This window comes from Bufo gargarizans, chromosome 2, assembly GCF_014858855.1.
Source record: "Bufo gargarizans isolate SCDJY-AF-19 chromosome 2, ASM1485885v1, whole genome shotgun sequence".
Classification (NCBI taxonomy): domain Eukaryota; kingdom Metazoa; phylum Chordata; class Amphibia; order Anura; family Bufonidae; genus Bufo; species Bufo gargarizans.
Window position 1 is genome coordinate 704009322 of NC_058081.1, and position 24271 is coordinate 704033592.

The window sequence follows — 24271 nt, forward strand, 5'->3', positions numbered from 1 at the left end:
AAACACATAGCAAATTATTTTTATTTTTTTTTTCAAAGAAATCCAAACAACTTTATTTGATTATTGAAATGTATACATGTTTCCGTTTTTTGCGGATCCGCAAAAAACGGATGACATACGGAAACATTTTCAGGAACAACGGATCCGCAAAAAACGGACCGAAATTCGGATTATAGAAAAATACTGACGTGTGAATGTAGCCTAAGAACGAAGTTTTATGCGAATCGACTTCGGATGTTTCATCCGAACTCTATTCGCTCATCCCTAGTTGTTATCCTTGTCCATGCCTTGCCTGTTCTTCTGTACCTGTTCTCTGTCTGATCCTCTCTGTTCCATGTCCAGCCTAGCAGTGCTCTAACAGCGTCTGTGCCTGGCAGTGCTAAACTGCTTCTGATCCTGTTCCTTGTCTGTGCCTGGCAGTGCTAAACTGCTTCTGATCCTGTTCCTTGTCTGTGCCTGGCAGTGCTAAACTGCTTCTGATCCTGTTCCTTGTCTGTGCCTGGCAGTGCTAAAAAAAACTGTTGCAAAGGGTTTTTACAGTCGGAAAGTGTACAATAAGCGCATTTTCTAACATCACTGGCAGCGCATATGTTTGTCACAGAAGGTGTCCAATTGCAAATTTTATTTAAAAAAAATGTTAAATTCTATTTAGTACAGACTAGTGTATATAACCTGATGTTTTGCTCGGAGTCACAGTTGCTGCATGGTGGTGGAGGCTCTGCGTGGTAATGTTTTTCCACAGCGCCCTTATAAACTTTAGGCTTTGATATACAGAAGGATTAGCAAGGTTAGGCAGCGCGCGCTGGAGGCAGGGGCTAAGAACAATGATGCCCTATGACCAGCAATTATTTGGTGTAGTTGCAGATTTTATTTTTATAGTACGGTAAAATAAATGCATATAGACACTCTAGGTGTCAGATTATGGGCATATATAGATTTACGACCTACTGTTAAAGGGGTTCTCCGGGCTTTTAATATTGATGACCGGCACCTATGTCAATCAGCTGTATGAAGAGAAGACATGATCCGTGTGCGTGCCCTCTCCCGTCTGTCATAGACAGCAGTGGCACTCGGGTACGGTGCTCGCCTTCTCTTAATACAGCTGATCGGCTGGGGTGCCGGTCATCAATATTAAAAACCCAGAGAACCCCTTTAAATCCCATTGACGGGTTGGTCTGTGACCCGTACGTGGTTGTGGATGGTTAGAGAACATATGCTGTTTGCTATGAGTCTCTGGTTGCACCAGTTGGATTATTTGTGTGTTTGAATGGGAAGAGGGTTATAGGGACCATGAGCGACAGGTAAGTCACCCACACTGGTAAGGTCAATTCCACCTCAGTGTTATAAATGGTTAATAGGATGAAACCGGATATCAGAAACAAGGGACATGGGAGGATCTGACCTTCCCCACAGTTAGGTTCTGAGACATCGTCTCTGAAGGATCCCAAGCCTGTCCCAGCGATGTTCCTGTGTGCGGAACAAAGCGAGTTTCCCTCAGGCTTCAAAGTTAAATCATTGCAGTCTATGGGTGAAGCGATCCAATGACTTTAAAAAGTTTTCAAAAAAAAGTTTAAAAAAATAAATATCTAAAAATTCTAATCACCTCCTTTCCCTTATTAAAAATGAACAATAAAACAAAATTCCATAGGGACAAAGAGGAGCGGGGTCTGATGGTAAGAGGTAAGACGTGTTCCAGTTCATGGAGAACCTCGCACTAATTAGTTTCATCGCTGGGTTCAAGGAATCGGCCCGGGAGAGCGGCCTCCTCTGTGGAAGGAGGTAGACGGAACCCCACAATGTCTTCAGACGCTCGGACCACCCTACTCAATGGTGAAAAGGAGAGGGGATAGTGGGAATAATGGAGAGGGGGTAGCAGAGAGGTGATAGTGGGAATAGTGGAGAGAGGGGATAGTGGGAATAGTGGAGAGAGGGGATAGTGGGAATAGTGGAGAGGGGATAGCAGAGAGGTGATAGTGGGAATAATGGAGAGGGGATAGCAGAGAGGTGATAGTGGGAATAATGGAGAGGGGATAGCGGAGAGGGGATAGCAGAGAGGTGATAGTGGGAATAATGGAGAGGGGATAGCAGAGAGGTGATAGTGGAGAGTAGATGGCAGAGAGGTGATAGTGGAGAGTAGATGGCAGAGAGGTGATAGTGGAGAGTAGATGGCAGAGAGGTGATAGTGGGAATAATGGAGAGGGGATAGTGGAGAAGGGACAATGAAGACGGAATAGTGGGGATAGCTGAGAGAGGATAGCAGAGCTAGTGGAGCAGGAATAGCGGAAATAGTGGAGAAAGGATAGAGCGATATTGGGACTAGTTAGATGGCTTCCCCTCTCCAGCTCACAAGTGTTGGGTCGCACACCATTTGTCCTGATTCTCACCCTAGGCTGGGTGTACAGTGCTGAGCTTCTGTATATACATAGCAGTTGAGGCTGATGCCAGCACAGGGAAGGAACACTATGCCGGCACTGACCTGCCGCGTCCTCGCGCATGCGTGAGATTACGACGCTCTAACTTTGTGACGTCGGGGAGCAGGGAGGTGATTCGGAGGATGCGGGCGGTGCTGGGCTCCAGAAACGTTAGTAACAGCCCCTTGGGCTCCATACTTGCCTCATTTACATATATATAACATTGTTTTTTTTGCCTAAATAAAAGCACACAGAGCTATGGGGACTGGGTATTGCGGATGTGCTAGCGGCGATCTAGCAGCCCATGTCCGCAGCTCTATAGGCAAAATCCCGGTGACAGGTTCCCTTTAATTGCAGGATATCCATATATGTGTAACTTCTGCCACATGTATGTTTGTGCATGTTGCTGTGACTGTCCGCCATCATACTTCATCTTTAATATTCCTGTTATCACTGTAAGCGCTCATGAACACGACCATTAGATGTTTTGCAGTCCGCAAATTGCCGATCCGTAAAACATGGATACCGGGTGTGTGCATTCCACATTATGTGGAACAGAACAGCCGGCCCCTGATAGAACCGTCCTATCCTGTCTGAAATGTGGACAATAATAGGACTCGTTCTATCATTTTGCAGAACGGCCATGCGGACATACAGACACGGAATGCACATGGAGTCTTTTTTTTTTGCAGCCCTATTGAAGTAAATAGAACGGTACAGACATGGAAAAAAAAAATAAGTTAGTGTGCAGGACCCCGCAAGGTGGGCCCCCAGAATCAGTTACACTGGTGGGAACTAAGTACCCCAGTCCGACACTGGTTACGACCACCCTGCAATCTAGAATTGGTGGTCGTGCTTACACACTATAGAATAAGGCACCAGCCTCTCTAGTGGCCGGGAATGAGGGAGCACACATAGACATCCCGGCCACCTTGTATCTGCTCTGCAGCGGTGGTCGTAACTATGGAAACGGGCAGTGTATAACATGATGGAAAAATGAATCCGGACAGCAAAGGAAGCAATATGGACAATCACAATACATTAGTAAGTGCCTTGTATTCACTTCCTCTACATCAGAGGTTGGCAACCTCCGGCACTCCAGCTGTTGTGAAACTACAACTCCCAGCATGCAAAATTCCTCTGCTCTTCTCAGAACTCTCACAGAAATAAATGGAGCATGCTGGGAATTGTAGTTTCACAACAGCTGGAGTGCCGGAGGTTGCTGATCCCTGCTCTAAATGATAACTGCCATTTGCTGATGTGCGACAACCCCTTTAAGGATAGGCCATCACTATCTGATCGGTGGGGGTCCGTCACACCACGCATATTTGCCAACTGTCCCGAATTTGCAAATTCTCAATCTCCCAGGGCGAAAATGGACAGAGATAATTTAAACCCTGCTTATAAATCCAGGACGTTTCCAGGGCGGGGCTTATATGCCCCAATTTCACCCACAGAAGCGTTGGTAAGTATGTCCACAGCCCCACTGATCAGCAGTTTCAGAGTAGCTCCTGAGCCTGAACTCCACAGCTCCATCCATCGTGTAGTGGACAGGACTGGTAACTGCAGCACTGCATGCTGAATAAAACATTACCTTTCTTTTGTTTGTATGTTAAACAGCTGCAGAGAAATCTGTGTTTTTATTTATTTATATACAAATGAACACATTGGAGCACCGGGGGGGGGGGGGGGGGGGGGGGGGTCTGAATCCTTGGAGCACTACTTTAGTAACACCCCTGTCCTCTGCACACACACCCCTCCGCCTGATTGACAGGGCTAGATATCGGTGATTGGGGTGAGAGGCTCAGGGTGTAGCTCAGTGATTGGGGTGAGGGGCTCAGGGTGTATCTCAGTGATTCGGGTGAGAGGCTCAGGGTGTAGCTCAGTGATTGGGGTGAGGCGCTCAGGGTGTCGCTTAGTAATTTGGGTGAGGGGCTCAGGGTGTCGCTATGTGATTGGGGTGAGGGGCTCAGTGATTGGTGTGAGAGGATCAGGATGTTGGTCAGTGATTGGGGTAAAGGGCCACCGGGTGTCATTCAGGTTCTGCATGGCTGCTTATCTCTGTGCTCATTTCACATATCATTTTTTGGCCGGCCGCCATGTTAAGTTAATATGTGACAGGTTCACTTGACTTTATGTTGGCCAGTGCTGTGGGTGGCTTGTCTGCTTGTCGGCCGTTTTCCTTCATTCTCACCTCTCTTTCTACTCCCACCATGCTGCGACAGGGGCTCCCCCGCACCGTGCTGGGTGCAATGGAATTCGGGAATCGCATGGATGCCAAAACAAGCGACCAGGTGATGCAGGAGTTCCTGAGGCGCGGATACGACGAGGTGGACACCGCGCACTTTTATGCTGGCGGAGAAAGTGAGCGGATACTGGGGGAGATGGGGCTAGGTGCCAGAGGTAAGCAGAGTCAATTTCTGGAGCTGTAAGTGTGTGAACGAGGCTTGAGACGCCAGGGTTTCCAGTTCTCAGCACTGGAGATATGAGACATAAAGTAGTCATCATGGGGATCAGGGAGGTTTCCAGTTTCCAACCTCTTGCGACTCATTCCGTTGAAGATTACTACAGCCGGCCTCTCCATAGCCTGAAATGACTAATAAGAGTAATAGGCTGAATTTACCTGTCCTACAGTCATCCTTTCCCCGGCTGAAATGGTCGAGTGAGTGAAAAGCTAGTACTAGATAGCAATCACCTGTACATGGACCGATGATTGGGAACAAATGTTTGGCTGATCATTGACTTGCCTAAACACCGCAGCGATTAGCCAACAATTAATGTGCTGTGGACAATATGCAAACTGCACAGGGGATGAATAATCATATTAACGATCATTCATCCCCCCTACAAGGTGTAATCAGCGCTGATCATTAATCACCATTCCTTCTGAGCTTATCCTGTGTGAAGCGTTAATTTTAACGTAAATTTGTTTTCCCTTAGTCCTAACAGCAGCACAAGTGGGGAGTTCTCCCCTGTGAAACCGGTAGGACAGGTGGAATTTGTATTGATCAAAATTACTACCAAGCTCATTAAACAATTAACCCTCCCCCTGTAAAGGGACGCCCGCCCCTAAACCAGGGCTTTTTCAGCAAGTACACAAAACAAAAATAAGGTGGGAAATTTGTGTGCTGCTGTTAGGACTAAGGGAAAACAAATTTATGTTAAAATTAACGCTTCCCTTACGTCCTAACCAGCAGCACAAGTGGGGACCTAGAAAGGAGCAACAGACAAATTGGGAGGGTTCCCCGGTCTCTTTTTAAAAAATTTTTATGAAAGGGCGGCACTGAGAATGGTACGTCCAAATGCCACTCCCTCAGATCGCCTAGAGTCTAGGCGGTAATGCTTTATAAAGGTGCACAGATTTGTTCTAGCAGAACCAAACTTTTCTCCGCGTACGAAGTAGATACTGCCCTTGTAGAGTGGGCAGTGACAAAGGATGGAGGAGCCAACCCCTGAGCTAGAAAAGCTTCATGGATTGCCTCTTTTACTCATCTACTCAAAGAGGGTTTAGAGGCCTTTGGTTTTCCCCGACAAGGACAGCAGGAGGTGTTCGGATCTTCTGAAGTCCGCAGTTCTGTTCAGGTAGATTCTGAGATTTCTTGAAATGTCCAAGGAATGAAGGGCTTCTTCCTCCGGAGATGAGGAAGAGGGACATAAAACCGGTAAGGTGATGGTCTGATTAGTATTTCTAAATGATGGTACCTTGGGGACAAAGGTCGGTAGAAACCTCAACAGAACTCTGTCCTGGAGGAAGAGGGTATAAGGCTCAGCGGCCGCCAAGGCCTGAAATTCTCCAATCCTCTTGGCCGAAGTTATGGCCAGTAGAAATGTGACCTTCAAAGATAAAAATCTAAGGTCCACATTTTCCAAGGGTTCAAAGGGGGGAGGGGATAGCCCCTTCAGAACCACAGATAAATCCCATTCAGGGATAGGTCTCAGGATTCTAGTTTTTAATCTTTCGGCTCATTTGAGGAACCTCCTGAATAGGGGGTCTTGTGCTAAAGGTCTGCCTAAAAAGGCATAAAAGCGCCCTGGTATGAACTCTGAGCGTTGACGGGCTTAGACCCTTGTCCAAGCCGTCCTGCAGAAACTGTTTAATAGCTGAAAGAGGAGGATCTGAGGGTACAACCTCTTTATCAGCACACCACTGAAGGAAGATCTTGTATATCCTTGAGTAAGCTTTGTTTGTAGACTCCGCCCTGGAGTGTGAAATGGTTCTCAAGACCTCCACAGAAAGCCCTCTAGCTTCTAGTAGGGACCTGTCTATCTCCAGGCTGTCAGATTGAGTTTCCTCAGATCTAGGCAGGGACCTGTGTCCTGATACACAAGGTCCTGCTTTAGGGGAAGTCTCCAATATGTGCCCTGACTCATCTTCATGAGCTGGGTGAACCAAGACCTCTTCGTCCAGAATGGTATTATCGCAATGACCAGCGTCTGGTCTTGCTTTCGTCAATACCCTTGGTATCATGGAAATTGGAAGGAATACGTAAGCCAGCCTGAACTTCCATGTTATGGACAGAGCGTCTATCGACAGAGGATTGTCCTCCTTGTAGAAGGAGCAGAATCTGTCCACCTTGGCTTTCAAGCGGGTCACCATCAAGTCGATCTCTGGAGTACCCCACCGGAGAGTGATCTGGGTGAAAACGTCTCTGTTCAATGACCATTCGCCTGGAACTGGCAGACTCCGACTTAGCCGATCTGCAACTATGTTGATATTCCCTCTAATGTGAACAGCCGAAAGGTGGGATAGACTGGTTTCTGCCCAAGCAAGAATTGGACCAACTTCCTGGAGGAGAGGTTGAGATTTTGTGCCTCCCTGTCTGTTGATGTAAGCGACTACAGTCGTATTGTCCGAGCGGACTCCTACCGCCTTTCCACGGATAAGAGGAACAAAGTGGTAGAGAGCAAGACAAACTGCTCTCAATTCTCTCAGATTGGATGAGAGAAGCCTCTCCTGTGGACTCCAGGTACCTTGTACTAGATTCTCCTCCAGATGGTCTCCCCAACCTAGAAGGGAGGCGTCTGTAGTCAACGTGATCCAACGAGGTTGAATCAAGGACCTCCCATCTGATAGGTTCCTCCACCACCTGAGGGAGGAACGGACTTCGGTAGACAGGGAGTGCGTCTTGTCCAACCCCTGGGGTTGCGATTCCAGACTGCTAACACTTCTTCCTGAAGTGGACGTAGGTGCCATAGGGCCCAAGGAACTGCTTCCGCAGATGCTGACATGTGGCCTAACATCTTCATGAGAGTTCTGATGGACACCTGCCGAGGTGCCATGAGGAACTGTGCGGCTCTTATCACTCGATCCTTCTTCTCTAGAGAGAGGGAAAGGGTCATCCGTTCGGAGTCCACAATAAAACCCAGGAACATCCTGGAAGTAGATGGAACGATCTCAGATTTTTCCCAATTTATGAGCCAGCCCAAGCGCTGGAGAGACTGAAGAGCCAACTGACGATGAGATAAAAGAACAGCTAGAGTAGCGGCTTCTAGAAGCCAGTCGTCTAGGTATGGCACGATCTCTAGCCCTTGATGCCTGAGTTGGGCGACAACCGGAGCCACAACTTTTGTGAAAGTGTGAGGAACGGAAGAAATGCCAAAAGGCAGCACAGCAAATTAGTAATGTTTTACCATCCCTCTTATGGAGACTGCAACTCTTAAAAACCTCCTGTGAGCTTGGTGAATGGGGATGTGAAGGTAAGCATCCTTCAGATCTAAGGTGATCATTAGATCGCCAGGGTTTAGGATGCTGATAAGTGATCGAATGGTCTCCATTCTGAAGCGCTTTGGACCGATTTAGGTAACACAGGTCTATGATCATGCACCAATCGCCCGACGGCTTCGGGACTAGAAAAACGGGGGAGTATACTCCCACCCCTGTTCGTGAGGAGGGACTTCCTCTAGGGCCCTTTTTTGTACATAAAGGCAGACCGAATCTCTAAGATATACTGTTTAGTCTGGTTTAGAGTTTTGGTTAGAACAAACTTTTCTCGGGGAGGGGACAGAAAATCGATTTTGTACCCAAACATAATTATTTCTAGGACCCACTGGTCCGGAATGTTCTGCAGCCAGGCCTGCTGAAACAAACTTAGGCGACCTCCAACCAGAGGGGAACTGAAATTTTGAGTATCACACAGATCTGGAGGGGATAGGGGAGGATAAGCGGGAGAGTCATAGATCCGCTTTACGGTCTTTTCCATGACCGCGACCCTGTCCACGTCTGGATGACTCTTGACGTCTCTGAGACCTGGAGGGGCCCTGGGTTCTTGAACTTCTGGCCCTACTCCGGCCCCGAAAGGATTGTTGGGGGAGGGACTTCACCCGTTTCACCTTTTTTTCACCTGTTCCTAGGAGCAAGGTTTTGAATTGACCTATTACGTCTGTTCTGAAGACCCCAGATTCCAGGTCCGACTGGATTCTAAGAATGCGGGACCGAACAAACTCTGCGACCTCTGACGAAGCAACTGCAACTGAAGCAGAGGCTGCAGCTTCGGAATAGCTGCGCCTCAGAGTACATTCAGACCTGAGATCTAATGGATCCTGAAGGTTGCTTCCGTCATCAGAAGGAAGTAAGGTCCTTTTAGACAACTTGGAGATCGCCATATCGACCTTCGGAGGCGGTACCCAAAGTTCTGACTCCGACTCCTGGAGGGGAAACATCAGCTTAAATCTCTTAGTGAGAACCGGACCTTTTTCAGGATGTTTCCATTCTGTTAGCATTAGTTTCCTTAAATTTCTATCCACTTTAAAGGCCCTTGGCCCCCTAGAGGTGGACGGTGGAGCTTCCCCTTGCTCAACATCAAGATCCCTTGATCAGATGGAGTGTAGAAGTCTTTGCGTCTTCTCGGCAGGAAAAAGGTAAGTGGCATCATCTTCATCCGAAGAGGAGGAACGGTCTTCCATCGAAATGACGTCTTCTGCCATTGGCACAGGACCTGGCGATGAAACTGGCCCTTTTAGAAGAAAGGGCACTTTTGATCTCCATAATGGAATTCCCCATAAATTCTTTCATCCAACCGAACATGTCACCCATAGTGGGTTGCGTCGGGAGGGAAAACGGCATAAAGGACACCTAATATATTCATAGGAGTCCGGCATCGGCATCTCACAGCTGGCACAAGTTAGGTGCTTCTGTTTATGGGAGGATTTCCCATGCTGGTCGCCATTTGGAGATGCCATCTGCAAAACAACTTGAAGAGAAATACTTTAGTCTGGACTCACTGCAGGCAGAGAGGGAGAGTCTGGCGTCTGCTTTGCTTATATACCCTAGAGTAGCTCGGCCCCTCACCGGAAGTGATCCACGGTCACTACTTTATATTTTAATAAAATTTAAAAGAAGGGCTCGTTAATAGCATTAACCCTGGTGGGTAAAACCCTGCAAAAAAACAAGAGGGCCGAAGCGCAGCTACAAACAAGCCGATGACTTGCGCCGGTTAGGGTGCGCATGCGCGCGAACGCCGAACAAACTCAGTGCGAGCGTGGCAGCCGGTACCGCGGACAACATGCCGCAACAGCGCTGAAGTGCTGGGTCGTGCCCAAAAGAGTGGGATCTCACCAAGGAATAGAGGGAGCCGTGCTCCATCCGACTGAGGCGGCAGAGGCCGCATCCCGGCCGAATATATAAAAATGGGCCAAAGTCTTGGCAGCAACCGAAAATCAATAAGGTAACAGGCAGGCCGCCTGAACCTGTCCCAAATCCACACGACAGAGAAAAAAGCACTGGTTGAAGTGCGGGCGTCCCTTTATAGGGGTGGGTTAATTGTTTAATTAGCTTGGTAGTAATTTTTATCAATAAAAATTCCACCTGTCCTACCAATTTCACAGGGGAGAACTCCCCCCACTTGTGCTGCTGTTAGGACGTAAGGGAAAGGACACTTATAGGTCAGGTTCTCTGTAGCCAGGGAGTATTGGCTTGTTTTCAGCCATTCAGTCTCCGTTTCATAGAGATAAAATGGATTATTGTGGTTTTGTTTGCTCACTGGGGGAGATAAGGTGAATAACCGATAAAACCTCAGAAAGCGTCCGCTTCCTCAAGAAGAAAGGTGGCCATTCACTTTAGAGGTATATCATTAAAAGTATATTAAATTTGCTGGGATCAGCCGACCATCTAAACTAAGACTAGAGGCGCCTTGTAGCGGCTTTCTCCCCATTCACAACACATGCATGCTCAGCCTAGGGGGGGATCTGATGGTTTGCCCACAGATAGTCTTATTGTCGGGAAGCAGCAGCTACTGAGCGGGACGGTGCAGGTGTTGATGGTCCAAAGTGGACAACCCTTGACTTAGATTTTGTAATTTTCTGCCAGTGAAGATAGCGACTAAAGCCAATCCACTGGAAGGAAATAAAAACCTAAAACCGGAGAGCGTGCGTCAGCAGCTAGAAGCTTCCCTGAAGAGACTGAAGACCTCCAGTGTCCACCTGTTCTACCTGCACATCCCCGACCACAAGACCCCACTGGAGGAGACACTGGCAGCCTGCCAGGAGCTGTACCTGGAGGTAATTCACTTAAGTATTCCCATCTTAGACATTTAATTGTGGGACCCACATCTGGGACTCGCCACTGTCTCCAGAATGCGGTCCATGCTAGCCACCACCTCCAGGTGGAGTATGAATGGAGAAGTGGGCTCTCTCCATTCACTTCTATGGGAGTTAGCTGAGCACCTTTCTCCATGAGTCCCATTGAGGTGACCAGTGATACACGAACATGTGTGGCCACCTCTCCATTCATACTGGTGGTGGTGGCTACCAGTTGCCTCACCCTCCACCCCCATTCTGGAGATAGGTGCAGGTGACAACTAGTATAGCGCCATTTCAACTCCTGAATATTGAGTATTTGCAGCCGAGTAGATGAGGATTGATCAGGTTTTTAATGGAAATTTTATTTTCTAGGGAAAGTTCAAGGAGCTGGGTCTGTCCAACTACACGTCCTGGGAGGTGATGAAGATTTACTGCATCTGTAAAGAGAGGAACTGGGTGCTGCCAACCGTATACCAGGTGCCCACTCTATGGGGGAGGGGGAGGTGTGGGTGCCCTCACCAATTTGATAAATGTATGTCAGGTGCAGCAACATCATGGAGACCATGGAGATCATTTGCCTCAATATCTATGTCCTGTGAGGTGCAGGATAGAGATATGGATCCACACAAGGTCTCCATGACAGCATTGCACCTGACGGATCCGAATGCCTCAGTAGTGCAGCTTCAGGCTTTGGGCCTGGAATTTCCAAGTGATTAGACCCCATTATGGAAAATTGTTTCCCACATTTTGTGTGCGTGTGCAGAACATGTCAGGTCCTCCAGAGGAATGGAAGGTCCTGAAAGGGCTTAAAGGGATGTTTGTCTAGTCATGGTAATATAACAGAACTGTTCCCCTCCAGGGTATGTACAACGGCATGACAAGACAGGTAGAGACGGAGCTGTTCCCCTGCCTGCGCCAACTCGGAATCCGCTTCTACGCCTACAATCCGCTGGCCGGTGCGTACTCCACTGTATACTCCAGTACTGCTGTGTGCTTTCACTTGTCACAGGAGGCGGCCATTTTGTCGTAGTCTATATTGATGACATTTTGTCAGTAATGTCTTTGCTCTGTGGATTCTCATAATTAGCTGTTCTGTACAGGGGGTCTGCTGACCGGCAGATACAAATATGAGGACAAGGATGGCGAGCAGGCGCCCAGCAGATTTTTTGGCACCGCCTGGGCTGAATTGTACAGGACGAGGTCAGTCTACAGGACGCTGCTGCACTATCGTCCACTTCATGAGATATAGAGCGTCTGGTAATACAGAATTTGAGGGGTGGTCAGTGACGGGGCCTCCTGGCTTGTTGTGTCTTCACCTTGTACAGGTACTGGAAGAAGCATCACTTCAAAGCGATTGGCCTGGTGCAGAGGGCGCTGCAGGAGGCGTACGGCGAGGACAGGCCCACCCTGACGTCCGCCACTCTCCGCTGGATGTACCACCATTCTAAGCTACAGGTATGTGCCCTGATCTCTACCTCCAGCCGAGGGGGAAGGGGGGGGAAGGAATATGACAAATGATCTTCTGGTAAGAGGTCACAGCTGCACAGAGTGTTTTAGTAGAGAGGACTCTAGAAGCTTCTTGTGACATAGGTGAATGAAGAGGGCCCAGTAAGATGATATAGTGCAGGAATCAGCAACCTTCGGCACTCCAGCTGCTGTGAAACTACAACTCCCAGCATGCAAACATGCTTCACTGTTCTTCTAACTCCTATAGATGTCAATGAAGCATTCTGGGATTTGTAGTGGCAGGAGTGATCTTGTCTTTTTTTTTTTTTGCTGTGTTTAAGCATGTGCATATTTTTCTTGGCCTTTTTTTTTGTCAAAGTATATACCCCCTCTGATATCACCTCTTCTGTAGATCAATGTGCGGGGGAATGTCAGAAAAGGGGGGAAAAGACGCAGATCGCGCCACAAATAACTTTTGTGCTGCAATCTGCGACAGATATACGCCAAAATGTGTCGTATATCTGTTTGTAAATGACCCCCATGGTTTAAAAGAACCAACACACAATAGCAAAAAGACAATAGATGTCTATGGGAGAAAAAAAAGCCAGACCATGCTGCAAATAAAAAAAGAAAAAAACTAAATCTGCCTTAAAAACGCAAAAAATGCCATTTAAAACCCCCCACATGTTTGCACTGTGTTTCATAATTTCTATACATTTACAGTCAACATCTGGAGGTGGTAATTTTTGCCTAAAATACTGCAAAAAATGCTAGAAAAAAACCCCCATAACACACCAAAAACTGCAAGTTCACAAAAATGCTAAAATGTATCAATCTTGTACTGTATATCATTTTTCTGGAGTACAGACGGTTGCAGATTTTGGTAAAAGTACCGTTAATTGTGCCAAACGGTACTTCCATAATTTTTTTTCTTTACAATGTAGTCAGGTCACCCAAGGTTTACCAGTATATGTGCCAGAGAACTGGTGCACAATACACCTGAACTTTATGCCAGTTGCCTTTCTGGCATAGATTTATTAATAGGGTTTTCCCATCTCAGACAATGGGGCATATCGCTAGGATATGCCCCCATTGTGTGATAGGTGCGGGTCCCACCGCTGGCACCAGCACCTACAATGAGAACGGAGCGGGGAAATGAACGGAGGGGGGAAATGAACGGAGGGTGCACTGCGCATGTGCAGCCACCCTCTATTATTTCTATGGGGCAGCCGAAAATAGCTGAGCGCTAGCTTGGCTATTGCCGTCTGCCCCCATAGAAATGAATGGGAGCATGGGCCGCGCATGCGCAGTACGCTCCCATTAACTTCTATGGGAGCAGCGCTTGGTGGTGGACGGACCCCGTGAAATCTGGGGCGCTCCAGACACAGCGCTCCCTGCCTCGTTCTCGTTGTAGGTGTGGGTCCCAGCAGTGGGTCCCGTACCTATCAGACAATGGGGGCATATCCTAGCGATATGCCCCCATTGTCTGAGATGGGAATACCCCTTTAAGGCCTCATGCACACAAACGTATTTTGTTTCTGTGTCCGTTCCATTTTTATTGTGGATAGGATGTGGACCCATTCATTTCAATGGGTCTGCAAAAAATGCGGACAGCACACCGTGTGTTGTCCACATTAATCTATCCGTTCCGTAGCCCCGCAAAAAAGATAGGACATGTCCTATTCTTGTCTGTTTTGCGGACAAGGATAGCCATTGTTACAATGGATCCGAAAAAAACAGATACAACATGGACGTCAACTGTATTTTTGTAGCCTTAAGGTGCTCGGCCCGCACACCAGAATTCTGGCTCAGTTTTGATTAGTAAATCTGCTGCAGAACATCTTCTGTATTTCTAGGGGAGTCGGGGTGACGCTGTGATCCTGGGGATGTCCAGTTTGCAGCAGTTTGTACAGAACCTGGACGGAGCCGAGGAAGGTCCCCTGCTTCCACCGGTGGTCACTGCCTTTGATGAAGCCTGGAACCTGGTCGCCCATGACTGTCCAAACTACTTCCGCTAGAACATCGGACAGGGCGAGCTTTATCCGAATTGTTATTTCCACCTAGTGTTCCTCATCCCACTGGTGAACCTGCTTCTTTATATATGATTTGTAGTGGATTTCATACATTAAACTGATTACAGGTCTCTGGCTGAGCGTTACTGATGTGCTGCGGACATTAGGTTGACTTCTCTGCAGAGCCCTTTGCCTCCTATGGTGACCTCAGAGGATGTTGCCTGGACACAGCGCCAAGAACCAGTCGTCCCTGTCCAGGCGCACATCACAATAAGTGACTAAACCATTTAACAACCACCGCTGTCTTCGGACGATGGGCAGCGCAGGTCTGCAGCAACTTCTTTTGGCTTCTCTGCTCCAAAGCTCCGTACTTCTGCAACCGAGCAGAGGCAAGTCTGTGAGAAGATAAACCTGTTTATACCTACTCCTGCCTTGCCTTTGGCAGACATAGTGTGCTGCTATGTAGTAGGTTAAGGGCTCATGTACACAAACGTTTTTGCGTTCCTTATACGGGCCGTATTTTGATTCTGTATACGGTACCATTTATTTCAAAGGGTCTGTGTGCTGTCCGCATCTGTTGCTCCGTTCCGTGGCCCCGCAAAAATTATGAGGCATGTCCTATTCTTGTCCGTTTTGCGGACAAGAATAGGCATTTCTATAATGTGCCTCCTGTTCCGTTCCGCAAATTGCGTTAGGCACACGGGCAGCATCTGTTTTTTGCAGTTCCGCAATTTGTGGACCTCAAATAACAGCACGGTCGTGTGCATGAGCCCTAAGGCAGTGGCAATGCCCTTGCCAATACTACACTTGACCATCATGTAATTGCCGGGCACCCCCTGGTATACCAGAGTTCAGCAGATTACCTCTGCTGAGGTCACCCACAGGAAAATTTTAGGTAGTGGATTTCCCCATACGTTGGAAAGGAGGATATTCACAGCGTAAAATGGCGTAAATTTAAAATCCACAGCAGAGGTCAATGGCTACTTTCACACATGCGCCAGCAGAAAAAGGCTACTTTCACACTTGCGGTAACCTTTTCCAGCAGGGGAACAGCCTGCCGGACCCATGCTAAAGCTAGCCCATTGTGCCGCAGGAAGTCCACTCCTGCCCCATTCACTATAATAGGACGGGCCGGAGGTCTGGCCGCAGCAAAGCAAACAACCCGAGAGGAGGCCGGACAAAAAAACGCAGCATGCTGTAGTTTTTGTCCGGCCGCCTCTCAGTATGTTTTCCGTGCTGCAGCCAAACCTCCGGCCCGCCCCCATTATAGTGAATGGGGCCGCAGTGGACTTCTGGCGGCACAATGGGCTAGCGTTAGCATGGATCCGGCAGGCTGTGCCCCCGCCAGAACAGCCTGCCGGAAAAGGTTACCGCAAGTGTGAAAGCAGCCTTATTCTGCTATTTTATTATTTTTTTTAATACGGGTGGATGAGAGGTCTTAAAATCCCTTCCGCTTGGCTAGCAGTGTAAATTGATGCGGATTTGCCACAAGTAAATCTGGAACATATCCCATACAATGGAAAACTGCAATGTTAAAAAAAAGTCATGTTGTGTAAATGAACCTCAGATCTTTTATAATAATCGGCGTATATTATGTAACAGCAATATACACAAGGGTAAGTAAAAAGGGAAAGAAAACCCAAGACACGAGAAAACAAAGCATTCTCACAGCCGCACCTGAGATTATACATATAATGTGTCAAGATGACAGAGAAAAAAAAGGAAACCTAATAATAATAATACACCACGTGCCAAATTATTATGTAAAACGAGATTTTTGTGAACTCACCTTGTAAAATCTCTTTCTCGCTTTATTCATTGGGGGACACAGGACCATGGGTATAGCTTGCTGCTGCCACTAGGAGGCGACACTAGGCTGAAAGCTGTTTGCTCCTCCCCTGCAGGCTATACCCCCTCCAGCCTGGAGAGAGCATATCAGTTTGTGCTTCAGCAGTAGGAGAAACATACCGAAACAAGACAAAACAGGAAGACCACAGTCCAACAAAACAACCGAACCTGACCTCAGTCCCAACCGGCAACTTGGACCACTGGTCTCAGTAGAAACCAACAACAATGGGTGGGTGCTGTGTCCCCCAATGAATAAAGCGAGAAAGAGATTTTACAAGGTGAGTTCACAAAAATCTCGTTTTCTCGCTCATATCATTGGGGGACACAGGACCATGGGACGTCCTAAAGCAGTCCCCAGGGTGGGAAAACCGCTGACTCCACCTCCACAGTCTAGCCACTACGAATGCACCTTGTAAAACTTGGTGAAGGTGTGCAACGAAGACCAAGTCGCTGCCTTACACAGTTGAGACGCCGAAGCGTGGTGAAAGTGTGCCCAAGAAGCCCCGACCGCCCTGGTAGTATGAGCCGTGACACCAGGCGGAGGAACCCTGCCTTTGGAGTGGTAGGCCTCGTGAATGGCCAATCTAATCCACCGAGCAATCGCCACCTTGGATGCCGCCAAACCCTTCCGAGGACCCTCCGGAACTAGGAACAGAGAGTCCGCTCGCCTAAAGGAGGCTACCGCGGCCAGGTAGATCCGTAAGGCCCGCACCACATCCAGACGATGAAGCGCCACTTCCCTAGGATGGGAAGGTTTAGGGCAAAGCGAGGGGAGGACAATGTCCTCATTGACATGGAACGCCGACACCACCTTCGGCAGAAACGACGGCACCGTCCGGAGCACCACCTTATCCTGATGGAACACCAAGAAGGGCTCCTTGCACGACAGTGCCGCCAGTTCCGACACCCGACGTATGGACGTAATGGCAACCAGGAATGCGACCTTCCATGACAACATGCGGAGGGAGACTTCTCGCAGGGGTTCAAACGGCTCGGACTGAAGTGCCACCAGCACCAAATTCAGGTCCCAGGAATGCAACGGTGGCCGATATGGAACCGCGGTGTGCGCAACACCCTGCATGAAGGTCTTGACGGGCCCCAGCACCGCCAGTGTACGCTGGAGAAATATGGAAAGGGCCGAAACCTGCCCTTTCAACGAACTTAGGGCCAGACCCAGCTCCAAACCCGCCTGAAGAAAGGCCAACACCGTAGGGAGGGAAAACCTCCTAGAGGGGAGGTCCCTGTCCTCACAGAATTTCAAGAACGACCTCCACGTACGATAGTAGATTCTCGCGGAGGAGGGCTTCCGAGCCCTAATCATCGTGCGAACGACCGCATCCGAGAAACCCCTTTTCTTCAGCAGGAAGGTTTCAATAGCCACGCCATCAAACGCAGCGTATGTAAACCCTGGTGGAAGACTGGGCCCTGTGAGAGCAGGTCGGGCCTGAGTGGAAGAGGCCACGGCGCGTCCCCCAGGAGCAGAACGAGCTCCGAGTACAAAGCTCGGCGCGGCCAGTCTGGGGCAATCAGGAGCGTTTGAACACCCTCCATCCTGATTCTGCGAAGAATCCGCGGTAGGAGCGGCAGCGGCGGGAATACGTACAGAAAACTGAAGTCGTCCCACGGTGCCACGAGTGCGTCTACGTCGTAGGCCATCGGATCCCTTGCGCGAGACAGGAAGCACGGGAGTTTGTGGTTCAACCGAGATGCCATTGGGTCCACTTCCGGGCGACCCCACCGGAGACAAAGGTCCTCGAACACCTCCGGGTGGAGAGCCCACTCCCCCGAGTCCACCGTCGTTCGGCTGAGGAAATCCGCCGTCCAATTGTCCACGCCCGGGATGAAGATCGCCGAGACCACCGGGACATGGGCTTCCGCCCACTGCAGAATCCTCGCGGCCTCGTCCATCACCGGTCCGCTGCGCGTCCCCCCCTGGTGATTGATGTAGGCAACCGCTGTGGCGTTGTCCGACTGTATCCTGACCGGACGGCCCCGCAAATCGGTGGTCCAATGGCAAAGGGAGAGGTAGATGGCCCGGAGCTCCAGGATATTGATGGGTAGTTTGGACTCCGACAGAGACCAGACACCTTGGGCTGTCCGAGTACCGAAAACCCCTCCCCAACCGCGGAGACTGGCGTCGGTCGTAATCACCGTCCATGACACCGGCAGGAACGACTTCCCTGACGACAGGTGGTCCGGAACCATCCACCAGGCGAGAGCCTCGCGAACGGGCTGAGACAGCGAGATCCTGAGGTCCAGTGAATCCCGGGACTTGTCCCAGGAGGACAGGATGAGCCGCTGAAACTCCCTGGTGTGGAACTGGGCGAACGGTACCGCCTCGAATGAGGCCACCATCAGCCCCAGAACTCGCATGCAGTCGCGAATCGATACCTTGCGACGCCGGGTGAGCAGAACCACTGCATTCTGAATGCCCAATCTCTTGTCCAGAGGGAGACGGACCACGGCGGCCTCGGAATCCAAAGTCATACCCAGGAACCTGATCCGAGTGGTCGGAGACAGGCATGACTTCCTTCGGTTGAGAATCCAACCGAAGCGAGTGAGCGTGCTCATCGTAATCCGAAGGCTGTCTGCGCATTGCGACGCTGACGGGGCTTTGACTAAGATGTCGTCCAGGTATGGGAGAAGGGTAATGCCTCTGGACCGCAGAATCCCCAGAAGGGGTGCCAGAACCTTCGTGAACACCCGCGGGGCCGTCGCCAGACCGAATGGCAGAGCGACGAACTGGAAGTGATCCGACTGGATGGCAAATCGGAGGAAACGTTGGTGCATGGTAGCGATAGGTATGTGGAGATATGCATCTTGTACGTCCAAAGACGCCATGTGCTCCCCCTGCACCAATGAGGCCACAACGGAGCGAAGAGATTCCATTCTGAACCTCTGAACCCGTAGATAGCGGTTCAGAAGTTTGAGGTCCAGCACCGGTCTCACATCGCCCTCCTTCTTGGGGACCACAAACAGGTTGGAATAAAAACCTGTGAAACGCTCTTCTGGAGGTACCAGAGAAATCACCCCCCGCAGAAGTAGGGACTGGACGGCGTTCAAGAAAGCTGCGGCCCGGACGGGATCCCTGGGAGGCTGGGAAAGGAAGGAACGGTTGGGGGGGGGAAGGGACCTGAATTCTATTTTGTAGCCCGAAGAAACTACCTCGAGCGTCCATGCGTCCGGAATGTGGGCGTGCCAAATGTCCTGGAACAGGAGAAGACGCCCCCCCACCTGAGAGGGTGGGGACAAACCTTCATGCGGAAGGCTGCTTACTTGGCGCTGTGCGAGGTTGCTGGGCACGCGGACGCCAAGCCTGCTGGGGCTTAAAGGATGGGCCCTTCCGCCGATCCTGGTTGGGTGGTCCCGCCGCGGAGGTGGGAACTGAACGGGTGCCCGAGAAACGGCGAAAGGACTGGAAGCGTGAAGACGCAGATCTGGACTGAAAAGGCCGCTTCGCTTTGGGTTCGGGCAGATCGGTGCTTTTGCCACCCGTAGCTTCTGAGATTATGACATCCAGTTTCGGCCCAAAAAGCCGAGCCCCAGAAAACGGAAGCTTTAGGAGAGAGCGTTTAGAGGAAGAATCAGCCTTCCAGGCCTTGAGCCATAACTCCCTGCGGACCGAAGTGGTGAGAGCTGAGGCACGGGCAACCATCGACCCAGCATCCAGTGCCGCTTCACAGATATATTTCCCCGCATGCTAAATTTGGAGCGCAGACAACTCGAGCTCAGCAGGCGGGAGGTTGGACAAAATGTCCTGGCTTAACCGGATGGACCACTCCGAAACTGCCTTGGCTACCCAGGCGGACGTGAAAATCGGAGTGCCGAACCGCTCGCCGTAAAGATTGACTTGGAGAGCGACTCTACGCGACGGTCCACCGGATCCTGGAGTGAAGAACCATCCGCTACCGGAATGGTCGTAGATTTTGCCAGGCGAGCCACCGGCGGATCCACCTTCGACGGGGAGGACCACAGTTCCACGGTCTCGCGTGGAAAGGGGTAGAGAAGGTCCAGACGATTTGGGATAACAAACCGCAAACCCGGCTGGTCCCAAGCCTTGTTAACCACAATAGAAAAATCTTCGTGCAATGGGAACGCCTTGGGGGTCTGTTTCGCACGCAGAAACGACACCCCTTGTTGGCTAGTGGAGGGAAGATCCTCCTGAACCCGGAAGGTGTCCCTTATCGCCGAAATCAGGCTATCCACCATGGAAGCAATCTGAGAAGAGTGCTCCAGATCCATATCCGCATCCGAATCCCCAAGCTCACCCTCTGACAGTGCGTCGCCTAACAGGGAGGACGCCTGTGACTGGGATCCAGGAGCAGGGGGGGATGCTGAGGCGTCAGAGGAGGAACGGTTGCCTGCTCTGGGGCGCTTACCAGGAGGTCTGCCTCTGGTTTGCGTGCAATGCGGTTGCGCGGATTGCACCGGTGGCGATTTCTCCACTAAACGACCCAGCAGTGAAAGGGTGGAATGGGAGATCTTAGAGAGGTCCTCCACTGCCCGTGACAGAGACCTTGCCCAGTCTGGTTCCCCCTGAACAGGGCGATCTAAGGCTTCTGCGGGCTGCAGTGTTCTAGGGGGATTGCTCTGCGCAGGCTTCTGACAAGCCGAGCACAGTGATAGTGACTGGCCCCGAGGGAATTTAGCACACGGAACAGACATAGTAAGTGGTCCTACAGGTAGTCTGAGGTGGGTCAGTGGCCGGGTCAGACATGGTCAGAACCTTCCTGCTGGACGGGGTATCTATCGCCTACCAGAAAAATGGAGAGGGATCCCAGGTCCTGTGTCCTACCCACGCTGAGCCGGAAAGAACAGGAAGATGTAGCAGGGCGGGAGAATAAACCACGCCCCCTCAAAGCCCGGGAGCGGCAGTCCGATTGAAGTGGGGAAACCGCGTCCCGCCCCCCTCCAATCACATGACCGCAGCTGCGGCCAGTGTGCCTAAAGGTCCTCCCCAATATGTCTGCGTGGAGGCCCCCTTCCTGGTTATTGCGCACCACATGTCCCCGCCGGAACGCCGACTGCAACCGCACCGAAAACATGTGCGCGGCGCAGCGGCGAGTTAAGCGGCGAAAGCGGGAGCGGAACGGCGGACAGTCAGGAGGCGCCGGACCGCCCGATGTGGCGGTGGCCGACAAGCCTGAGATGCGCGGATAAAACAGCGCAGTGGAGGGGACGGAACTGGGAGGTCGATCGGCATAACGCAAGTGCCCGTTGTAAGCACTCCTCCCGTGCCGTTCACTGAGCGAGGGGGGTCTGGATAGAGGGGAGCGCTGAGGGCGAAGATCCACTCACCTGTCTTCATCTGTGGCCTTCACCCTCAGTTGTATCGCCAGCAGGGTCACCCCTAAACCGCTGGCACCAGGCGCAGGGGTCCGGGCAGAGGAGGGCAGGGCCGGCCTTAGGTGTTCAGGCGCCCTGTGCGAGATAACCTTGTGGCGCCCCCCCCCCCCCAAAAAAAAAAAAAAAAACCACTGCTTGTTGCTGGCATCATGGCATAGGCTGGCTGACTATCCAACCAAGTAGTTACCAGCCCTCACACCCCAAAGGCCGGTGTAATGTTTTACTTCCCTAGTTCGTGAGATTTCCCTACCCTCGTCACTTCCGGTCGCACCGGACATGACGTGAGGAGGTGTGCAGCGCCGCGCAGGCGCACAACGACAGGTTAGGGAAATTTCACAGCAGAGTGCGCATGCGCCAGGAGCCTCGCCGGCGGTTAGGGTAGGGAAAAACTATGGGCCAATGCGCAGGCGCAGTGATCGGATGGATGTTCTCAGCTGAACACCGGCCGACACTGCGCATGCATCGGGAGCCTCACCAGCGGTTAGGGAAGGGAAAAATTACGTACGGGCCAGTGCTTTTTCCCTACCCTAACCGCTGGTGAGGCTACCAGCGCATGCGCAGTGTCGGCCGGTGTCCAGCTGAGAAAATTTGTTTCCAATGTAGTATTAATAACTAAACAATTAAATAATAAACATATTGCATTGTCTACTTACCACCAGGACAATAAGATGATCTGGACTCTGGCTGCAGTCTGGCTCTGGGGACTCCATTGTCACTCTCTTCCCCCCCCCCCCCCTCTCTTGTCACTCTTTCCCCCCCCCTTCCCTTGTCACTCTCATTATCCCCCCTCTCCCTTGTCACTCTCATTATTCCCCCCCCTCTCCCTTGTCACTCTCATTATTCCCCCCCCTCTCCCTTGTCACTCTCATTATTCCCCCCCCTCTCCCTTGTCACTCTCATTATTCCACCCGCCCTCCCTTGTCACGCTCATTATTCCCCCCCCATCACTCTCATTATTCCCCCCCCCATCACTCTCATTATTCCCCCCCCCATCACTCTCATTATTCCCCCCCCATCACTCTCATTATTTCCCCCCCCCATCACTCTCATTATTTCCCCCCCCCATCACTCTCATTATTTCCCCCCCCCATCACTCTCATTATTTCCCCCCCCATCACTCTCATTATTTCCCCCCCCATCACTCTCATTATTTCCCCCCCCATCACTCTCATTATTTCCCCCCCCCATCACTCTCATTATTTCCCCCCCCCCCCATCACTCTCATTATTTCCCCCCCCCCCCATCACTCTCATTATTTCCCCCCCCCCCCATCACTCTCATTATTTCCCCCCCCCCCCATCACTCTCATTATTTCCCCCCCCCCCATCACTCTCATTATTTCCCCCCCCCCATCACTCTCATTATTTCCCCCCCCCCCCCCATCACTCTCATTATTTCCCCCCCCCCCCCCCCATCACTCTCATTATTTCCCCCCCCCCCATCACTCTCATTATTTCCTCCCCCCTAAGTGAGCACTTCCTGTCAGTCCGGCCGGGTACAGGAAACAAAAGCTCCTGTACCGCGGACCTAACAGAGCTCGGCCACGCTACATTAACAGGCGCAGGATTCTTTAGAGCGGCAAGCGCTCAGCCTCAGCCACTCAGGCGGCGCAGAATGAGGGGCGCCGCCAGCCGCCCCCAACTTATATAAGCAACTTTTTTTTTTTAACCGCAACGGGCGCCCCCTGCTGAATATAGGGAGGGGGGGGGGGGGGCCGTGCCGCCTCGCCTGCCCATATTACATTGCGGGCTGTCGGCCGCCCGGCGCCCCTGTTGCTATGGCGCCCTGTGCGGCCGCACACCCCAAAGGCCGGCCCTGGAGGAGGGCTGAAGGGAGGATGACCCTGTAGCTGGGGGGAAGCAGGGGAGCGAGGCTGCCCTGGTCCACTTTGCCTTCTTGGGGGGGGCAAGGCGGTGAACGAGGTACACCGGCCAGCCTCCCGGGGATGCAGGGACGCAAGCGACCCTGGACCCCCATCCGGAATCTGAAAAAAAATAAAAATAAAAAATTGCAATGCCACCCTGCGCAGCAGGGAGGTCTGCCTCCTACGACACTAAGCTAAAAACTGATATGCTCTCTCCAGGCTGGAGGGGGTATAGCCTGCAGGGGAGGAGCAAACAGCTTTCAGCCTAGTGTCGCCTCCTAGTGGCAGCAGCAAGCTATACCCATGGTCCTGTGTCCCCCAATGATATGAGCAAGAAATAGGATTTACGTGTCCAAGATATAATTTTTGGTTTTTCAGTTAAACTCATGGCTGGTATTGTGTCTCAGGGCTCTTTGGATCACTGAAATCAATCTCAAACACCTGTGACAGGCTACTTTCACACCTGCGCTTTTCCCTTTCCACTATTGAGATCAGTCATAGGATCTAAATATCGGAAGAAAACGCTTCCGTTTTGTCCCCATTCATTGTCAATGGGGACAAAACTAAACAAAACAGATTTCACCAGAATGCATTCCATTCCGTTTCATTGCCTTCCCATGATGGACAGAAAACCTCTGCAAGCAGCGTTTTTGAGTGCGTCCTGGGAGACGGATCCGTCGTGACTCACAATGTAAGTCAATGGAGACAGATCGGTTTTCTATGACACAAAAGAAAACGGATCGGGCACCCATTGACTTACGATGGTGTTAGAGACGGATACGTCATGGCTATTTTAGAGAGAATACAACCGGTTTCCGTTCATAACG

At 50.8% G+C, this 24271-nt stretch overlaps 1 protein-coding gene across 1 annotated transcript; it reads left to right on the plus strand.

The window, feature by feature from the left end:
- Positions 1–4542: 4542 nt before the first annotated feature.
- LOC122927059 (aflatoxin B1 aldehyde reductase member 3-like) lies at positions 4543–14517 on the plus strand. The gene is made up of 7 exons (XM_044278622.1): positions 4543–4814; positions 10717–10907; positions 11301–11405; positions 11788–11884; positions 12029–12128; positions 12254–12383; positions 14231–14517. Exons 1-7 carry the CDS (start codon positions 4547–4549, stop codon positions 14390–14392), a joined length of 1053 nt encoding a protein of 350 aa, XP_044134557.1. The 5' UTR covers positions 4543–4546; the 3' UTR covers positions 14393–14517.
- Positions 14518–24271: the final 9754 nt, after the last annotated feature.